The following is a 17,610-nucleotide window of genomic DNA, read 5'->3' as shown; positions in this document are numbered from 1 at the left end:
GTCTATTCGATTTTAAATCGAATGACCTATTCGATTTAAATCGAATGAGTATTCGATTTCAAAATCGTATATACTTCTTATTTGATTCTGAAATTGAATATACTTTGATTAAATTGAAAGATTTGGTGTAATTAAAATCGAAAATGCTTCGTTTTTTGACCAGTTAATGCGATATATTTGAATCTGATTTTGATCTATTTCTTTCACCTTTTGATTTTTTCTAAGTTATATTCGATTTTGAATTTATAGTGTTTGATTTGATATACAACAAGAACAGTATTTTTTGTTGATAAATGTTTGAAAAAAATCGAATGAATATGCAAAAAAATCAAATGATTGAGGGAAGAATCGAACAAAGTTGATTAAAATCGAATAGATAGGCACAAAAATCAAATTTTAATTGCAATGTTGCTCAAATCGAATTTTGCTACAAAAAACATGCCATAGTCACTGCTCACCACCACGTGACGAATGTTTGGTATGGGTGGCGACACTCGCGGCCGCCTTGGTAGGTACAGTGTATCTACAATGTATGCAGATAATGTACACTGTATGAGATGTCAAAAATTATGCGGTGTAAAAACAGTTTATTGCTCATTCTAAACGCACTTTTTTGTAATAATGTTATGTAGCTAGATACATGAACACATGATGAGCTTTTCTGTGACATTTTTGTTTCTTTTATTGTCTGTGATATCAAGATTGACAACAAGAAATGTGGGTGCCAGTGATTTGACAAGTCGGTCAACTGTAAATGAAAGTGTGACATCAGTTCCTGGTCCTTATCCTACAGATGGTGCTGTACCTGTTCATGACAAAAGTAAGTGATAGTCATAGAGCATTAACCCTATGACCTATAGGCTAGGGCTTTAAGTCTTACAGCGAACGATACCCAGTAGTCGGAACACATCAAAATACCTAAGCAAACTTCTGACAATCCTGGGGGTGGGGGGGAGGCATTAAAAGCCACTGACTGTGACCCTTTGTTCCCATCATCATGCAAACGGGCCCTACAACATGACTCCTCCTTATGCATGTTCATCAGGGTATGAGGGAGTAAGTATGTATCGAGTGAAATGGCCTGATGTGTCGTGATGCTTTGTTCCAGGTGTCTGTGACTGTTCAGTGCCCAATCAAACTTCCAACTTCAGTTCATTCTAAATTACAGGTTTGATAATTCTCAAATTGGGACCACTTACGACAGTCAAACTGGACCCTAACGTGTACGCGATCAAGGTCAAGGACATTCCATCCTCCATTAATGTTGTTGTGGCTGAATTCCACGTCCAGAAATACAACTTGACTCTCTCCCTGTACTCCAATCCGACCTACACTACTTCTGTGACTGGACGCAGTGGTGGGGTGCTGCAGAAGCTGGCTTATGAGGCGAGGGATGCTACATGGTATCTTCAGTCTGATCTGAATGATACTGTGATTGCCTATCTCAAAGTCTCGGGATATTACAATGACGGTGAGCTGACGAGTCTTGCATTCTATCCGTATCAATCCCTGGATGTGGGTTTCAACAGTGGAAGCTGTTTGCAGGACACCCTCTCTATGGAGGACAATGATATTGGTCCCAAAGTGGTCATTTCCATCAATCTGATTTCAGTAATCAGGACACCTCTTATTAAGACAGAAACCCTGCAGCCTTAGAAATCTAGATACATAATTGCACGCATAAAAGAAGCCATCATTTTATCTGTAACCCATCAGAAAACTGTTTTAAAGTAGCGTACTTGCATTCCAGATCCAGTCCCTGGCGCCTGCAACCAGGAATTCCCTCTACCCAATGATCCCAACATCCACTTGAGCTATGGCCAAAGCACTGTGAGACTTTCATTCCAATATGCCAACATTGGCACGATGAGAGGCTCAACTGAGCCCGACTGCGAGGACAGTTCAGTGTGGAAAAGTTTACAATATGAAGTGTTCCAGCTTTATCTTAATGAGGGCGATCTCTCCGAGAGTCACTTCCAAATGTCAGTGGCCAGGATGACAGATTTGGAAACGATACGCAATCATGCTTATAAGGTGAATTAACTTCCATATGTTAGACGCGCATTGGGTGTGTGACTTTACCAAAAAGTCCCCCACCCCCCCCCCAGAACCTACTTTCAAAACTAACTAAAGCCTTCGGAAAAAGTACCTAGGACTGTATTACATGACAGACTATCTTTGTTGTACCAGTGTAGCTTGTGGATACAAAGATTGGTGCAAAGGCAAATGTTACAGCCTGGAGTAGTTTGCCGCTGAAACGAACCTAGTGAAACGCAGATCCGATTTCTGTTTGCAAAATTTGAAATTTTTTGTCTCTTCAGGTTGCTTCCTTCACAAGAGGTAAAGGCCTGAGTCACATGGACCTGGCGGCTTATGAAGGGCAAGGCGTCATGTATACCGTGATAGTCAGTCACACAAAAGACAAGAAAGTGCGCCAGGCTATGTATATTGTCAACACTGATTATGGATGTAACTTTGATGGCCACGTCAAAAATTGTTATAATTTAGGTGAGTTCCTGTAAGCCTCAAATGCTTTGATGTCTTTTTTGACAGTACATTGATTAACCTGGTCAATTTATTGTTCTTTGGATCTGTTCTCTTTATGATTCGAATTGTTTTTCTTCATAATCAAATGTCTAATTTCAGAGAGTTCATTCCTACCGATTACAAAAGTGATATCAATCATCTGTGCTGGTCTTGGACTCTACATGTGTTTCTTGGGACACAGATTCTTTAAACTACGTAAGTAGAGTCATTTCGGCTATGCCGTCTCGTCCAAGGATGTTCCTTTCGAATATTGGTGGATCAGAGGGGCAGGGTACTCTTACTTTTTGTCTTACAAAAGCCCTTTACTCCTCATGGGGCAGTGGCCTACTTAAAATCTGCACATTGTGTGTTTCATACCTTATGCAGAAACACAATGTTAGTTGAACTGAAAAACTCAGCAAGCCTCTTCAATCCACCTATGATTTTCCTTTTTGCTCTTCAGAAATGTGCATCTTTGGATGTCTCGCCTTCATGTTGACCTTCTACATCGTACTATCTGTCACCACAAACCTGGACTACCCAATCATCATAATACTATCGTCGGTGATTGGTTTGGTCGGTGGTGCCCTCTGGTTAGGTTTCTGGTGGAACGTTGGCATCCCGGTCCTGTCGGAGCTGCTGGTTGGGTTGGTGCTAGGGTTCCTGTTCTCGTCTATTCTTTTCTACACCCCATTTGGTAAGTTCATTGGCATCAGCATTTTAAAGTGTCACTGTCTATCATTTTGATTCAATATTATAAAATCTCTACGCTATACTAGGCTACCCTCACTAGATACTTCACTCAACTTGGTTGTGCCTCATGACCAACATCCCCAGTTCTAACTTTGCCATAACTGTTTTTCAGGTCTTATTGAAATTTGGAGGAGTTCATTCAACTATGGCATGGGATTTGTTTGTGGTATTCTCTTGGTGCCAGTTGTCTTACTTTATTTTACAAAAACAGTAAGTTTACATGAATCATGTTACATTTCAAGCCAGTATCCTTTGATCTACATGTACATCTGTAAAACCAGAAATATTTGCGTGCCTTATATTTTTCATTTATACAGATAATCGCCAAAAAATATGGCTGCGAAAAAGAAAATAATTGAAATTACGGTAGGGTTGTCAGAATCCTAAAGCTCATTTCAGGGATGAGGGCTTGTATTTCTGCTGGGTAATGCCCCCTATTATCATAACATGTTCATTCATGTCTTTGTTTCTTCAGCTGAGCATCATTTCATGTGCAGTGTTTGGGTCCTACAGCTTGGTGTTCTGTATCGGTCTTTACCTGAGATGTAGTATTCCTTACATTATCATCAACGCCATGCGGAAAGCTGTGATTCCAGGATTTGTAACGGCAGTTGTAACTGCACCTTTCCAGTTATTCGGTGAGTATGTGCAGTTTACCGGAAAATTCAACTAATTCAACAACAGACTATTTTGCCTTTGAGCCAAGACATGTCCATGTTAAATTGCAACCGGTATCTATGAGAATCTAACACTATATCCAACGCTCCCAAACAGCTTCTTTTCTCTTTCCAGATGTGATTCTTGTTCTGGTCTGGGTTGTATTGGCCATAATAGGATCAGTGTTCCAGTTTATTAGGGAGAGGGAACGCCCACCCTTTCCACCATGTCCACGAACGGCTAAAAGTAGGAACAGAGAGCTACAGTTATTGGCAGAGGAGAGTGCCGATATGCGGCGCCCGCTGCTCCCAGAGTCACGGCGCTCGCGGAGACCCAACGAGTCGAGAAGGTCTCCTGCAAGGAAGAACTATGGGACTTACAAACAAATAGATGCTCAGGAAGCAAACGAGATTGCTTGAGGATTTGTTATTGTAAACCTCTTCATCTATGTGAGTGTAATATTTTTGCAAGAGGGGATACAATTGCAACTTGAAGGGGAAATATGTTCAGCTGAATGGTTTTATCATTGAGATGGCAACAAAAATTTTAGAAGAATCTAGTCTCAAGCATATTGAGCTACGAAGATGAAGAAGTTTACGGAACAATAATTGTGATTTATTGTACATACATGTATGTGTATAACTGCCATGACTACTTTGAAGCAGATTACTATACGTATTTTAAATTTAGAGTTCTTTAAACAATGGCAATAAAATTGCATTTTAATGCTTCAATTTAATTAGATACCATAACATAAATGGTGGATTTCTGCGAACAATAGAAGTTCAACCATGTAGAGTACAGGTCGAAGTTTAGTTTTGATTATCACAACGACTTGATGTGGAGGCCTAAAGATTTTGTAATGATGTGCTAGTCTGTATTGTATATTTTCATAATCTGCATTTTTAAGAAGTGGCAATAAACATTTTCATAATGTCATACTGCTGTTGTTTTGCTCAATCAGAAGATAGTAAAAACTGAAGGATCCTGACTATGTTGTGATTTACACGCCTCCACAATGGTTCAATTGTGCTGTACATTCCTGTTCAAACTCAACTCCCTGGGGAGTACAAAGACAAGCTTTCTCTTGGCTTTAGGGTTCAACATTCATGGCTATTTCTACAAGCCAGGTACCCGCTCATGCCTGGGTTGAGAGAAGCAAGTAGGGCATATAGGGTTAAAGACCTTAGTCTGAGTGTCGAACCCACAAACTCTTGATCATAATAAAACACAAAGCTCTGTTGCTTAAGGCTCCACCACCTCATTAACCCTTCGGAATAGAAATGTCTTCAAACTTGTCTGTTACTGTTGACAATGAACATGGTAGTCTTGTACTACAGATTGAAAAGTCCGCATATGCAATCCCTCAGATAATGCTCCAACCTAGTCCACGTACACGGGAGGTTTGGTTAGGCTCCAGCAGTTCTTTTAGATAAATGGGCCCTGGGCTATGCACACACTTATGGACAGTCCAAAGGGTTTTGTTCTCAATCCTTACTTTCACTGGAAGCCAGTGTAGCTCTCCAGGCACTGGTGTTCTGGGAACATACATGTACTTTCTGTGGCAACAAGCCACCCTGGCCGCCATGGTTAGGATACATTGCAGGGGTGCCAGTATCTAGTTGAGAAGACACGAAGGCATGGATGAGCCTTTCAGCACTCCTTTGATCCAAGACCTTACAGATAGGGCCTGTGGAGACTGGCATAAGTATTATGAGCCCGGTGCTCTAACCACAATGCCACTGATCTCTCATGTGTTGAGAGCAAGCTGAATTCCAGTTGAATATTCCACCTTGGATATTTTGCTCTTTCAGCTGCACCCCACTTCTTTTTTACTTTGAATGATAGGAGAAAGTATGAAGAGAAATGGTCTGTACAACATATCTGATTTATTCAAGACTTATTTTATACAGACACCTACAATTACAATTTCAATTTACAAGTTGAACTGACCTTGGAGATATTTCTACCTACAAACTTGACCAAGCATTGGCCTTTACAAGACCCTAGCTGTTGTTTTATAATCTTCAAAGGGAGCACATAATTAACTCAATAACATGCACAATACATTCGCAATTCAAAATGACGGAGCATCCATTTAGTACATGAACATAAGCTCGGAAGGGGATTGAGATCAATTGAGATCATCCCAGAAAGGAGGTCCGCCATTTCCCTGCCAAAATTTCGTGTTTTATAAACTGGCATCATCCTTCATGAGGCTAATGATGTACTAAATTGATGCTCCCTATAAACTAGGCCATTGTCTGTTTTGTTTTGAAGATTATAAGTCCCTGATGACCTGCAGAAGGTTACCCCTGCGCTGGTGCAAAATTTCTCTCTTATAAATTATTGGGGCTTGTTGACTCAACTCATATTGGAGAGTAGACTACGAATAATCTGCAGAATAGTCAAGAGACACATAATGATACTTTATACAATAAGTTAAAGTCACATGATATCATACACACAGATTTACATGTAGATATGTACATGTACACAGCAATACAACTGTCATTAAGAAATTATTACAACCCCATTCCCAGATGAATCAATGTCAAATGCATAACTATTATGCAATACTGTGTCTGCCACATGCAATATTAAAAAAGCATGCTACTTAACAAAATTCAGAAAGATGTTCTGCAAAGTATCCATAAGGCATTGAAACAGTGAAGCAGTGAGATGATTATTCAAATGCTAGTAAAACTGACAACTGCATCAGCGCCACATTCTAACTCGTATCGCGGTTATCACCCTGCTCTTCTGCAACTTACTTTTTGCATTTTTTCAACTGTATGTTAGAGGAGTTTGGTTCCAAAATGAGATACATCTATGGTTTAGCTTTATAATTTCCTAGTTAATTTATGAGAGAATAGAATAGACGTTTATGCCATCTGGTATAGCATTTATAAATCTCTTTTTGGACCAAAATTCCCCCTTGTATGTCACATTCAAATCATGACGATGATGCTGCCTTCTTCTCCTCGTAGTTCTTATTCAATTTGATCGTGTCAGCTTTATAATTATACACATCGTCTTCAGAATCCGTCTCCTCATCTTCCTGGGCTTCGTTGCCATTCTTATCCCTCAGTTTCTCCTCTGCTGCTTTCTGCAACAGATCGATGTTATCGGGATGCGGAGTTGGTGTCAAGTCATCACTGGTCCCCATAGCACCGTCTAAGTTCTCTTCCGGTGTCTTGTCACCATCAATAGATGAGAAGTCAGTCTGACATCCAGCACTGTTCATTACGACGTGTCCTCCTTTCATGCTGTTGGTAATTTCGAGAAGTTCCCGTAGCCCTTTGTTCTCCAACATTAGACGTGTTATTTTCTCTTGCTCCTCTGTTACTGCCTTGTCATCAATTGCGACGGCCTGCTGCATTACCGCAGCCATTTCACAGATTTTGTCAATCTTTGGCAGAACCTCCTGTAAGAAGATTTGAATGAATAAATAAAAGTTCATATTGACAATATTTACACTATGTACAGTCAGGAGAAGAAGATTTGGATTTCATCCAGGGCTGATATTAATATCTGTCATTTATGCAGTAAAGATATTGCACCATACTTCCTGCTTTAAGATAGTCTTTTCACTCACCTTTTGTCCTACTTCTGACTGGTCCTTGTTGAGAATAGACATATCTAATTTATTTGCCATCAGCAGTTTGAAAATCTGTTCCCTGTATTTACTCATGATCAGCTCAAGGGCCGATTGATGCTCCTCCAGTGACATGCGCAACTCCTTATTCTCCTGCTGTAGTTCGCGGATTTGTCTGTTTTCCTGTGCGATTCCCAACACAAGATTTGCACGAGGTTTGTGACGTGCCATCTCATTTAGCTCGTTAAGGTCTTCTTGGTACTGAAATGTAATGGAAAAGGTGTTCATTAGAATCATCAGTCATGAAGGTGGGAAACACTGACAAGGTCCCTGCCATACCATTCTTTTACCAATACTAGCAGTACATTATAGGCAACACTCAGATCTGCCCATACCTGCAGATTTGCTTTGAGCACCTCTGCATCCCTGATGAGACATTCTACTTATAGATTCCAATTATATACAATAACCTCATTTCAATACCGACCTGTTTCATAGCCTCCACCCTTTTGTTCAATGTCTGGGTCTGACATATCAGAGAATCAGCTTCACTATCATGATCCCTGAGGCGATTCACCAACATTTTTGCATCATTCAGGATGTTTTCTATGGAACACGTCATGATGACCATCTGGACAGGTTAGCAGGCACAAAGCTGAAAAGATTGATAATTTCAAAATCAACGCTAATCTTAGGAAAAGGGGTTCATGTTGTTACCAACTGACTACTTTCCAAAAGAGCCCAATTATATGAAAGATCATGTGCGATGTCCATATGGCATATACAGTCAGACTTCTGTTACTGAAATTGGATTTGTTTACTTTAACCAATAAATGCAGTGCACATCAAACGAAGGAGGCTCTGACTACTGAGCATAGCTGTACTATAGGCCTATACAATACATACGCCTATAGTATAGGGCTACTGTACATTTTCCTGCATTCAGCATTTCCCATCAGAAAAATTCTCATTTTTAAAACTTCATTTCTCAACACCAATAAGACAAGTATACCTTAAACGAACAAATTCAAAATCATCAGTACATACCCTTTAAGTCCAAGCTTCCACTGGGTTCAATATCAGGCCGATTACAACAAATTTATTGGCTCTTTAAGAAGGAGTTCTCCTCCCTAAATAATGAAAATGTCAACAGAGATATGCGCCTCCGTAAATGGAGAAGTTATCATTTTCAGTTTCAATTTTAGTCGGAAGAGGTCGCATTCTTTGAATTGTAACTCACACAATATTCTTTGAGGCTGTTGATGAGACTTCTTGTTTAAACAGTGCCATTCTGCCCACTCCAAGGCATACATTGGCAGCTAATGAATTTACTGCGAAATGAACACGGTTGAACACAATGTGAATAATTCAGTCTCGGTTTCACCATGTCAAACAGTTGTGTAAGTTCACTGGAGGAGCTTGGTCTTTATTAGCGAACAAACAGCTTCCAAAACAATCAGTGGGGCAAGTTAATGAATTGAATCGAGTAAGAGTAATCTGACTTTATATTGTGCGCTCAATATGTGATGAAGTTGATATAAATGATATGGAGCAAGAGGCCACTTTTAGCTCCGGTAACCATGGAGTCAAAAGTTTATAACTGAGGACGCAAACAACGACCTCGCTTTCGAGAAAATTCCAAAATGGCAGCGGTAAGAATTTCGATTTTTTCCCCGAAGTTTTGTTGATTTTATGTTATAAAACCTCGATTTACGCCATTTATCTGTTCTGACAAGGTCCGAATGATTTATCGGTAGTTAGTGATCGTTTAAGTATCTATGTGACAAGTGTCATTTGTCTTGGTAACTTACTTCTGTATGGTGCACGCTGTCAAACTACCGGCATTTTCCAGACCATTGGCATTACACTACAGTGTGCACAGCATGCGTGCATGTATATACAAGTATGTACATGTCAGTGTTATTGTGTACATCAGATACTTGAGAACTTTTTACATTTTAGATTTTATTCTAGCAGCTGTTTTGGTGTCATCCACGTTTTGTCTTCTCGAAGGGGAGAACCCCCAGCTCCTCCAAAACCCACACTCAGTTTTACTTTGGAGGCTCCAATTTATGAAGTGTATTATTATTGTTTACTGAGTCACAGGGGGCAGGGGCCAATCTAGTAATATGTTTTTCTTTGATGCAGCCTTCAACACAGCAAGTTCAAGAAGTACGGGAAGTCACCCGGATTGAGAGAATAGGTAATTCCAATTTCAATAGCAATGTTGATTGTCAGTCAGGTCTATAAATTTTGAGTCCTTACTCATACTCATACTGTACTCTGTTTCTCATCATTATCAGGTCGGATTTACCACTTGCCCAGCAATGTCAGCTGGTGTTGAAATTCATTCATAACTTCTCGCTAAAAGTCTTTTCTTTTCTCCAGGTGCCCATTCTCACATCCGCGGGTTAGGTCTTGATGATGCATTGGAAGCGAGACAAGTATCCCAGGGCATGGTGGGCCAGGTGTCGGCTAGGAGAGCTGCTGGTATCATACTCGAGATGATCAAAGAGGGAAAGATTGCTGGACGTGCAATACTTATTGCTGGACAGCCTGGATCTGGCAAAACAGCCATTGCTATGGGTAGGTACATGTTTATATAAACTAACTGCATTGTGACATTGATTCACTTGGATGGTGAATAATTCAACATTTGAACAATTTTAATGTGGCTAGTTTAGTTTGTTCTGTCCTTAAATTCAGTGAATGTTATCAGTTAAGTGTCTCTCTTTATGATGGGTTTCTATTAATACAACACTAACACTAACAGAGAGGTCCCTATAAATGGGCCAGCTTTGACCTGTTCTGAAAACAAACATGAATTACAGCAGTGCATATAATTGATAGAATACATTTCACCAAGTTGAAAGATCACTTTAAAATACATTATTTTGCAGGTATGGCCCAAGCCTTGGGTACAGACACACCATTTACAAGCATGGCGGGCAGTGAGATCTTCTCATTAGAGATGAGCAAGACAGAGGCATTGACGCAGGCATTCAGGAAGAGTATTGGAGTGAGGATCAAAGAGGAGACAGAGATTATTGAGGGGGAAGTCGTTGATATCCAGATCGACAGACCTGCAACTGGAACAGTGAGTAGCATTTCTGTCTGTGCATGATTTTGTAAGATGGTGGCCTGTTTTTAGATTTTGAAGAAAAAGACCTTCCCATTCTTGCAGGGGAGAAAATACTGGTATTCACATTGTTGTTTTTCTGAAGATTTTGCTTTGGATCATCTGATTTCACCTGACATTTGTACATGTTTGTTATTCCAGGGTGCTAAAGTTGGAAAACTAACTCTCAAAACCACTGAAATGGAGACCATTTACGACTTAGGACAGAAGATGATAGAATCTCTCACAAAAGAGAAGGTGCAGGCTGGGTAAGCGAATAATATTGCTGTTCTTAGGTTGATTGACTATTTAATTGTCTCCTTTATACTGGATGTCTTGTTTTCAATAAACAAAACTCCAACAGAATTATATATAGTAGTTCAATGTTAGTGGGTGTCGTGAACCATCAACTCTTTTATAACAGTGCTGTCCTGATTCTGGTTAGATCTGAAAAGAAACAATCACTCGTGTTTTATATTTCAGCGATATAATCACAATAGACAAGGCCACTGGGAAAATCACACGCCTTGGTCGGTCTTTCACACGAGCACGGGATTATGATGCCATGGGCGCACAGGTAGGTGCAATACTTGGAATTATTTGTTAGTGTTTAGGTAATTCTAATGTTTTAGGAAATCTTTAAGAGACATGACATTGGCCATAAGAGAAACAGAATGTTTTGTGCCCAAGTCACCAGAAAAAGTAACATACATTTTGACTTGTGTCTGCCTTTCTGAATCTTTGTTTTATTTTCCAGACACGGTTTGTCCAGTGCCCAGAGGGTGAACTCCAGAAGAGGAAGGAGGTGGTGCACACGGTCAGCCTGCATGAGATTGACGTGATCAATAGTAGGACACAGGGATTCCTGGCACTTTTCTCTGGAGATACGGGAGAAATTAAGGGAGAGGTCCGAGAACAAATCAATGCAAAGGTAGCAGAGTGGAGAGAGGAAGGCAAGGCAGAGATTGTTCCTGGGGTAAGTATATTGATATTATCAGGAAATTATTGGTGCTACATTGTAGAATCTTGGTACTCTGGCTGATTCAAAGAGTGACACCGTCTGTGAATCTGTGACTCCTGCTCACCAGTAATGGGACAACAAGCGTGGGTCTCAACGCTGTAAAGTATTGGGAGCAAGTAAAAAAATCACCTCAAAATGAGGGGCAGTTGGATATGGATGTTGCAGTCAACAAGGGTAGGGGCATCAATTGATAAGAGGAGTGAAAAACAGCAACTACGTTGTAAATTTAAAGCTCTGTTGTACCTCTCGCACACCATCTTCTGGGAGATATAGAATAATAATCATGTATGTTTTAACAGACCTTGTTATATGTATTTCTGTTATAGGTGTTATTCATTGATGAAGTGCACATGTTAGACATTGAATGTTTCTCGTTCCTGAACCGAGCCTTGGAAAGTGACATGGCTCCAGTGCTGGTCATTGCAACAAATAGAGGAATCACGAGGTAATGTCTTCAATATTGTGCTAGGGTAAATTCGTAAACTGCTGTGAAAAAACATAGACTAAAACCTACTTGAGTGTCAGGTCATGTCCACAGTAGAGGGTTATGAAATGTAGTGTAAGGAGATTTGCTCTGCCTGCTACTTCTGACAACTATGTGTAACTTTGATGATGTATAGCACTGCCTTGCCTTGTTTTCAGAATTCGAGGCACAAACTACCAGAGTCCTCACGGTATTCCAATAGATCTCCTAGATCGTCTGCTTATCATCTCAACTTCGCCATATGACAAAAAAGAAATCAAAGAAATTTTAAAAATCCGCTGTGAGGAGGAAGATGTTGAGATGTCGGACGAAGCTTTGGCAATTCTGACGCGGATAGGAATGGAAGCATCATTACGTTATGCGATACAGCTCATCACAGCCGCCAATCTTGTCAGCCGGAAACGAAAAGTAAGTTGTGTTCGCTTGACACAAACTTTTTCAAATATTTCAAACCTGGTTGGTACAATAACCAACTCTGTGACCTTGGGCAAGGCATTTCATTTTGATTGCCTCGTCCATCTTTGAATTAGAGGTAAAGCAAGAGGTTTTTCGATGGCTATTCTACACCCCAAATAAGAAGGATCGGTATACTGTAACTTACATGTATGATGGACCCCTTCCTCTTCCTGGCTAAAAAATGAATTGCCACGGCAAACACAGCAGAAGTTCTGGAAATTAGTTCCTAAGATGAATCAATTTATTTTAGGGTACTGAGGTTGAAATGGGTGACATTAAGAAGGTTTACGACATGTTCCTCGACGAGTCAAGATCAGCGCAGTTCTTAAAAGAATATCAACAGGAGTTCATGTTCAACGAAGTTGGTGAGTTGACTTTTTGATAAATCAAATCAGACAAGGATACCGCTCTTTTGAAAGCTTTTATACAAAAATCATTTCTGGATGCAAGTATTTTTGAAATTCTTTTTGTTGACACCTTCAGCGCCGAACCACGTAGATCTACGTGACCCAAATCCCCCTCCCCCTTTGAGCTGGTTATCGGAGTCTCGTGGACTTCATGAAAGAACTACGCCAACGCCATCTTCAGGGCAAGGTAGTAACTGAAAAGATCGTTTGGCACCTTGCCCTGAAGATGGCGATAGCGTAGTTCTTTCAAGCAGTCATTTAAAGTTCTGAACTACGCCATCGCCATCTTCAGGACACGGTCGGAACTGAAGAGACCGTTTCAGTTCCTACCTTGTCCTGAAGATGGCGATGGCGTAGTTCTTTCATGTAGTCCCATGTGGCTCCGATAACCAGCTCTAAGGGGGGGGGGGGATTTGGGCCACGTAGATCTACGTGGTTCGGTGCTGAAGGTGTTAATGACCGTGTAATGTTCATAGGCCAGAGTCATTGTAAACCAGAAGGAATAGGTCTTTCATGGGACCATGTTCAAATAAAACTCCCAGTGCTAAAGTTAGTTCTTTCATATCTCTCCAGGTGTCGACACTGATCAGATGGAAACCTCCTGAAGAGCCCACCTCACCATCAGACCAGTTCTCAGGTAGCCAGGTTTACTGCGGATGACACATGATACGACTGGGGAGTGCCTGATTACTCGCATACCAATCTGACGCAGTCTATAGCTGTAGCTATTCTGGTTCACCTTGGTGAAATGTACATGTACCCTAGACTTTGTTCAGGAATTCATTATCTGGTGCATTTGGTGATTGGTCTTTTCCATCATGAAGATATTATGGTACAATGATCTACATATACATTTATTAGGGTAGGCTTACATAGCCTAGTCTATACCTGTTGGTATTGACCGTGCAAGTGAATATAGGATGCATTTGTAGTACACCCAGATAAATAATTCCTCTGAATGAATGTGTCCTTCAGTTATTTGAGAAAAATTAGGAATAGAGATTGTGATATTAATGATATATGTCTACTGCACAATGCCTGGTCATTGTTGTGGGGGGGATTATTCAAATGATAGTATTGTCTTTTCTGAGTTCTGAACTTTTGCAGTTGATTCACGATTTGCCCAACTATTGTAACGGAGTATAAGTTCTCTGATACCTGATGCACATTTATAGGAAGGCCTAAGGTCGTGACGTGGTGTTACTGGAAGCTGCTATCTGCCGACACATCGTTGGAGAGAAGCACACTTGTTGGAACTGAGGGACCATCTCAATATTCATTGATGCCACGAAAAACTTAACTTAGCTAAAACTATTATTAGTCTTTGGGCGTTACTTGGACTCGTGTCTCTTTTAAACACTTTTTTGCCTTAGGCAACCTGTTCTAGGGTGCAGATCCTGCGAGAAATGACTCACCCACTTTGATGGTGAACTACAGGTAAAGCAATGTGTGGGTGTACAATTTCCTATAGTTTTTCGGAAAAAATTTGACATCTGATGGCAAACTGGGTTTCAAAATGCTGACCTGTACCATTTTGCAACTAGAAAACCAGTTTGGTAAGACTATTGTTGTACATTTTGCCTGGTTGTTTAAAGGATTGATGAGTTCATTTCTTTACATGTACATCACCCCACCCAGTATCAATGACTCTTCTTTTCCCATCACTGCTGGACATTTCTGTAAAAAAGGTAGCAGTGGTTTTTGAAAGAAACTGGATTTGTTCTGTAGATGCAGTTCCGGCTGTTCGTTTATAAATAGACATAAGCTACCTTGTGAGATCATCATGTCAGTAGGAATTTGTATGGCGTTATATTCTACCTGTATGTAATAGGCAGAGGGGGTTAAAATCGTTGTGTATCTGGTTGTACTCATCCTTTGCAGTGTGAATGATTTATCTTTCCCTCACATGTTAACATCCACCAGAGGAACATTGTCTTAAATTTTTGTGCAAGTGGAGAGCCAAATTGGCCAGAGCTTTGATGTTAATATAAAATTCTGCGTCTTGAATAGGCACAATGTTTTCCTATTAAGTAATTTCATTGAGAATCATCACAGACAGAAGGTTTGTCAAATTCTGTCTGAACCACTTGCATGTAATCAGCTGTAAACCTGGTACCTGAATATTGTATTTCTAATCTCGTCTTGAAAGTTGTGTTTCTTTTTGTAATAAATTCTAAATTCTAGATAGTGTCTTTTTTATCACTCCCATTTTAGTTGCTTCAAATTGTTAAGCTGGTGTATATGAAACTGTGAGCCGTGAAATGTAAAAGTTCTGTGATATGGGTTCATTAAAAGCTTAAAGCTTACATGTACAAGATAAACGCCCAATGCTTAACACGGAACTTGTTCATCATTAAGGAAGCCACCATTCGTAAAAGGTGTTTATGAAATTATGGAATGATGTTTTCACGGTTTACAGTAACCATCCTACCTGCAAGGTATTCCCTTGACCTGTCCTCAGTATCCCAGTTACCTGATTGTTGCTGATAGTGAACTTTTCACACTAACTTGAGGTTGAAGACCTGATCTGAACCTGCAGAACCTGCCTTAGCAGCCACTATTCTAGTAGGAATTTAGGTCTCATGTCCTCATTTGTATCCGGACTCCTCCACAAAGGTGTCCTTGGATAGGTTGTGCTTGAACTGATCAAGGAAGACGCCCTCTGAATACACTCCATCCAGGAAAATGTCACAACTACCAGGAAGGAATGTGTACAACTGGACTGTATAACATCTCCAAGGAGATGCATTAGTATAAATGAGCCTACTGTGAGACCCACTGTCATCACTTTACATCTGATACTGATACGGTTGGTTTCATTTGATGGCAAGTTTTGAACTGGTAGTGCACTTGATCATCTAAGACAATGTCACAACTAGCAGACATTATTGTTGACACTTCACAAAGACAAAGTCACAATGACAAAGGTAGGCTTTCAATGGACCAGCTAAGAAAATGAGCAACTGATGCCTTTGATCGGGAGTACCGCGAGGAGGCATTTGGCGATTGTTATGAAGACTTTACTGATGTAAGACATCGTCTCAACTGTAATGCCGAATTGCATTAAAAAAGCTTGGAATGGGAACTAGATGGTCCCCGTGTCACAAACACCTTCCTTTTATCAATATAGCACTGCATAAAAATGCTGTGTAATTAGTTTTTCTTTCACTAAGGACTCTAACAAACAGTCGTGTCGGAAAAAATGACCCTTCCACTACTCAAACTGTTAAATGACAAGCACCTGAGAAGGACTGCCAGATCAACACCCCAGCCAAGACTACACTCCGGACGCAGTGGACCGGCCTCGTTCCTCACCATAAGGCCATGGGAATTATTAATCCGGTACCGTCCACCTCCCGCATGTCAGAGCGTAGGCCAACTTCAAATTTTTTCATTACTTTTGAAAAAGCTATTTATTTTGTTGTTGCCATTATTTTTTTATTCAAATAATCTTTCCAGTGGTTCATCTTCATATTCGCAGAATATGAGCGTTTTTGTATTTGTTTCTGTTTGTTTGCCATGATTGTGCCTATGTCCTGATCTGGTGCATCCTGACGTCGGAGCCGACGAGCCCAAGACCAACTCGATCAATTCGAAAGTTGGGGAATTCCCGGTTGTGAGAACTTTAATTACCTGACCAATCGCGCGACGCTATTTTCGTCACGTGACAGCGGCCCTCGACTTCTTCAAGAAATTGAGACCAGTTTGAGAAGTCAGAAAAGACGCTGCAGAAGTTTGATTTCGGTCAGGTAAGCGTTATTTTTGTTATTGATGATGTGAAATAATATGTCTGTCACGTGTTTCGATAGTTCATTCAGAAATCTTTGTTGATTTAATACGTTTTTTGGCCTTTCAAAGTTAACTGCCATGCCCAGTTTTCTACGGTCTACATGTATACCCTTTAAATAGCACTGTACACACCTCTGCATTGCTACCTCCAATTAGCTTGTTGTACATGAAAAGAAGTACTGTGGGTAGGCGACATGCTATCTGTTCATACACTGATGTAGTGTAGACATTGGAATAAGTGGCTGGTATGGCAGGCAGCTACCTCATCGGGGCACGTCACTTGTAGCCTACGTCATTCCCCCTAGGAATTGATGCGGTTCACAGGGTAACACAGTTTGGATTGGATTGGGGCAGAAAGCTTAACCAATGCGAGGAAATTTCCAGTACTGATGGGGTTAAATGCGTTCATCTGCAGATGGCGCTACCGATATAACTGTAAAGTTCAGTTTGTCATTAGAATGTTGAGACATTTTCAGACGCTCTTCTTTGCGAGGTACGCTGACAATGCTGTCAACTATTACGTAAGTGCCAACAACCAAGAATATATTCTTTGGCTTTGAGCAGCCCATAGGCAAAGACCTCCAACCTTTTTCATACATGAAGCTACAGCTGTTTTGTTTTATTTACAACATTGCTTTTGTCCACTTTTTAACAAAGCCATGAAAGGATGGTAAACTTCTAGGGATTGTTTTTTCAATGTGTTCAATCATTCCACTAGGCCTACCAATAATACCACGCAAGCTATAAGGGCCTATTTAAAACATAGTGCCTTCAGGGCCATACACTTCTTGAATTTGTAAG

At 40.4% G+C, this 17,610-nt stretch overlaps 3 protein-coding genes across 4 annotated transcripts; 2 read left to right on the top strand and 1 right to left on the bottom strand.

Moving 5' to 3' along the window:
• Positions 1 to 529: 529 nt before the first annotated feature.
• Positions 530 to 4,875, top strand: LOC135492382 (transmembrane 7 superfamily member 3-like). 2 transcript variants are annotated; one of them, XM_064778832.1, is made up of 9 exons: positions 530 to 820; positions 1,169 to 1,471; positions 1,751 to 2,034; positions 2,322 to 2,508; positions 2,647 to 2,742; positions 2,990 to 3,223; positions 3,392 to 3,489; positions 3,755 to 3,917; positions 4,072 to 4,875. In XM_064778832.1, exons 1-9 carry the CDS (start codon positions 649 to 651, stop codon positions 4,353 to 4,355), a joined length of 1,821 nt encoding a protein of 606 aa, XP_064634902.1. In that variant the 5' UTR covers positions 530 to 648; the 3' UTR covers positions 4,356 to 4,875. The 2 variants fall into 2 exon arrangements, with proteins under 2 accessions (XP_064634902.1, XP_064634903.1); XM_064778833.1 differs by lacking the exon at positions 2,990 to 3,223.
• A 935-nt stretch (positions 4,876 to 5,810) lies between these two features.
• Positions 5,811 to 8,717, bottom strand: LOC135492383 (FGFR1 oncogene partner 2 homolog). Its single transcript, XM_064778834.1, has 4 exons — positions 8,582 to 8,717; positions 8,022 to 8,189; positions 7,535 to 7,795; positions 5,811 to 7,363 (listed from the first exon to the last, which is right to left on the bottom strand). Exons 2-4 carry the CDS (start codon positions 8,163 to 8,165, stop codon positions 6,893 to 6,895), a joined length of 876 nt encoding a protein of 291 aa, XP_064634904.1. The 5' UTR covers positions 8,166 to 8,189; positions 8,582 to 8,717; the 3' UTR covers positions 5,811 to 6,892.
• A 431-nt stretch (positions 8,718 to 9,148) lies between these two features.
• On the top strand, positions 9,149 to 15,205 carry LOC135492770 (ruvB-like 2). The gene is made up of 11 exons (XM_064779408.1): positions 9,149 to 9,186; positions 9,683 to 9,737; positions 9,923 to 10,120; positions 10,435 to 10,631; positions 10,815 to 10,921; positions 11,136 to 11,229; positions 11,410 to 11,628; positions 12,000 to 12,118; positions 12,316 to 12,565; positions 12,864 to 12,978; positions 13,594 to 15,205. The coding sequence occupies exons 1-11, from the start codon at positions 9,178 to 9,180 to the stop codon at positions 13,623 to 13,625; spliced, it is 1,395 nt and encodes a 464-aa protein (XP_064635478.1). The 5' UTR covers positions 9,149 to 9,177; the 3' UTR covers positions 13,626 to 15,205.
• Positions 15,206 to 17,610: the final 2,405 nt, after the last annotated feature.

The sequence above is a fragment of the Lineus longissimus genome, chromosome 8, assembly GCF_910592395.1.
Source record: "Lineus longissimus chromosome 8, tnLinLong1.2, whole genome shotgun sequence".
NCBI lineage: Eukaryota > Metazoa > Nemertea > Pilidiophora > Heteronemertea > Lineidae > Lineus > Lineus longissimus.
This window is presented reverse-complemented; position numbering and strand designations above follow the sequence as displayed.

Bases quoted from the DNA above. Each gene is read 5' to 3' on its own strand.
- LOC135492382 (XM_064778832.1), top strand. From the start codon at position 649: ATGATGAGCTTTTCTGTGACATTTTTGTTTCTTTTATTGTCTGTGATA. The intron at 2,509-2,646 runs GTGAGTTCCTGT...GTCTAATTTCAG, and splicing joins CAAAAATTGTTATAATTTAG to AGAGTTCATTCCTACCGATT. The intron at 2,743-2,989 runs GTAAGTAGAGTC...TTTGCTCTTCAG, and splicing joins ACACAGATTCTTTAAACTAC to AAATGTGCATCTTTGGATGT.
- LOC135492383 (XM_064778834.1), bottom strand. From the start codon at position 8,165: ATGGTCATCATGACGTGTTCCATAGAAAACATCCTGAATGATGCAAAA. The intron at 7,796-8,021 runs GTCGGTATTGAA...ATTACATTTCAG, and splicing joins GGGTGGAGGCTATGAAACAG to TACCAAGAAGACCTTAACGA. The intron at 7,364-7,534 runs GTGAGTGAAAAG...ATCTTCTTACAG, and splicing joins AGTCAGAAGTAGGACAAAAG to GAGGTTCTGCCAAAGATTGA.
- LOC135492770 (XM_064779408.1), top strand. The intron at 10,121-10,434 runs GTAGGTACATGT...ATTATTTTGCAG, and splicing joins CAAAACAGCCATTGCTATGG to GTATGGCCCAAGCCTTGGGT. The intron at 10,922-11,135 runs GTAAGCGAATAA...TTTATATTTCAG, and splicing joins AAAGAGAAGGTGCAGGCTGG to CGATATAATCACAATAGACA.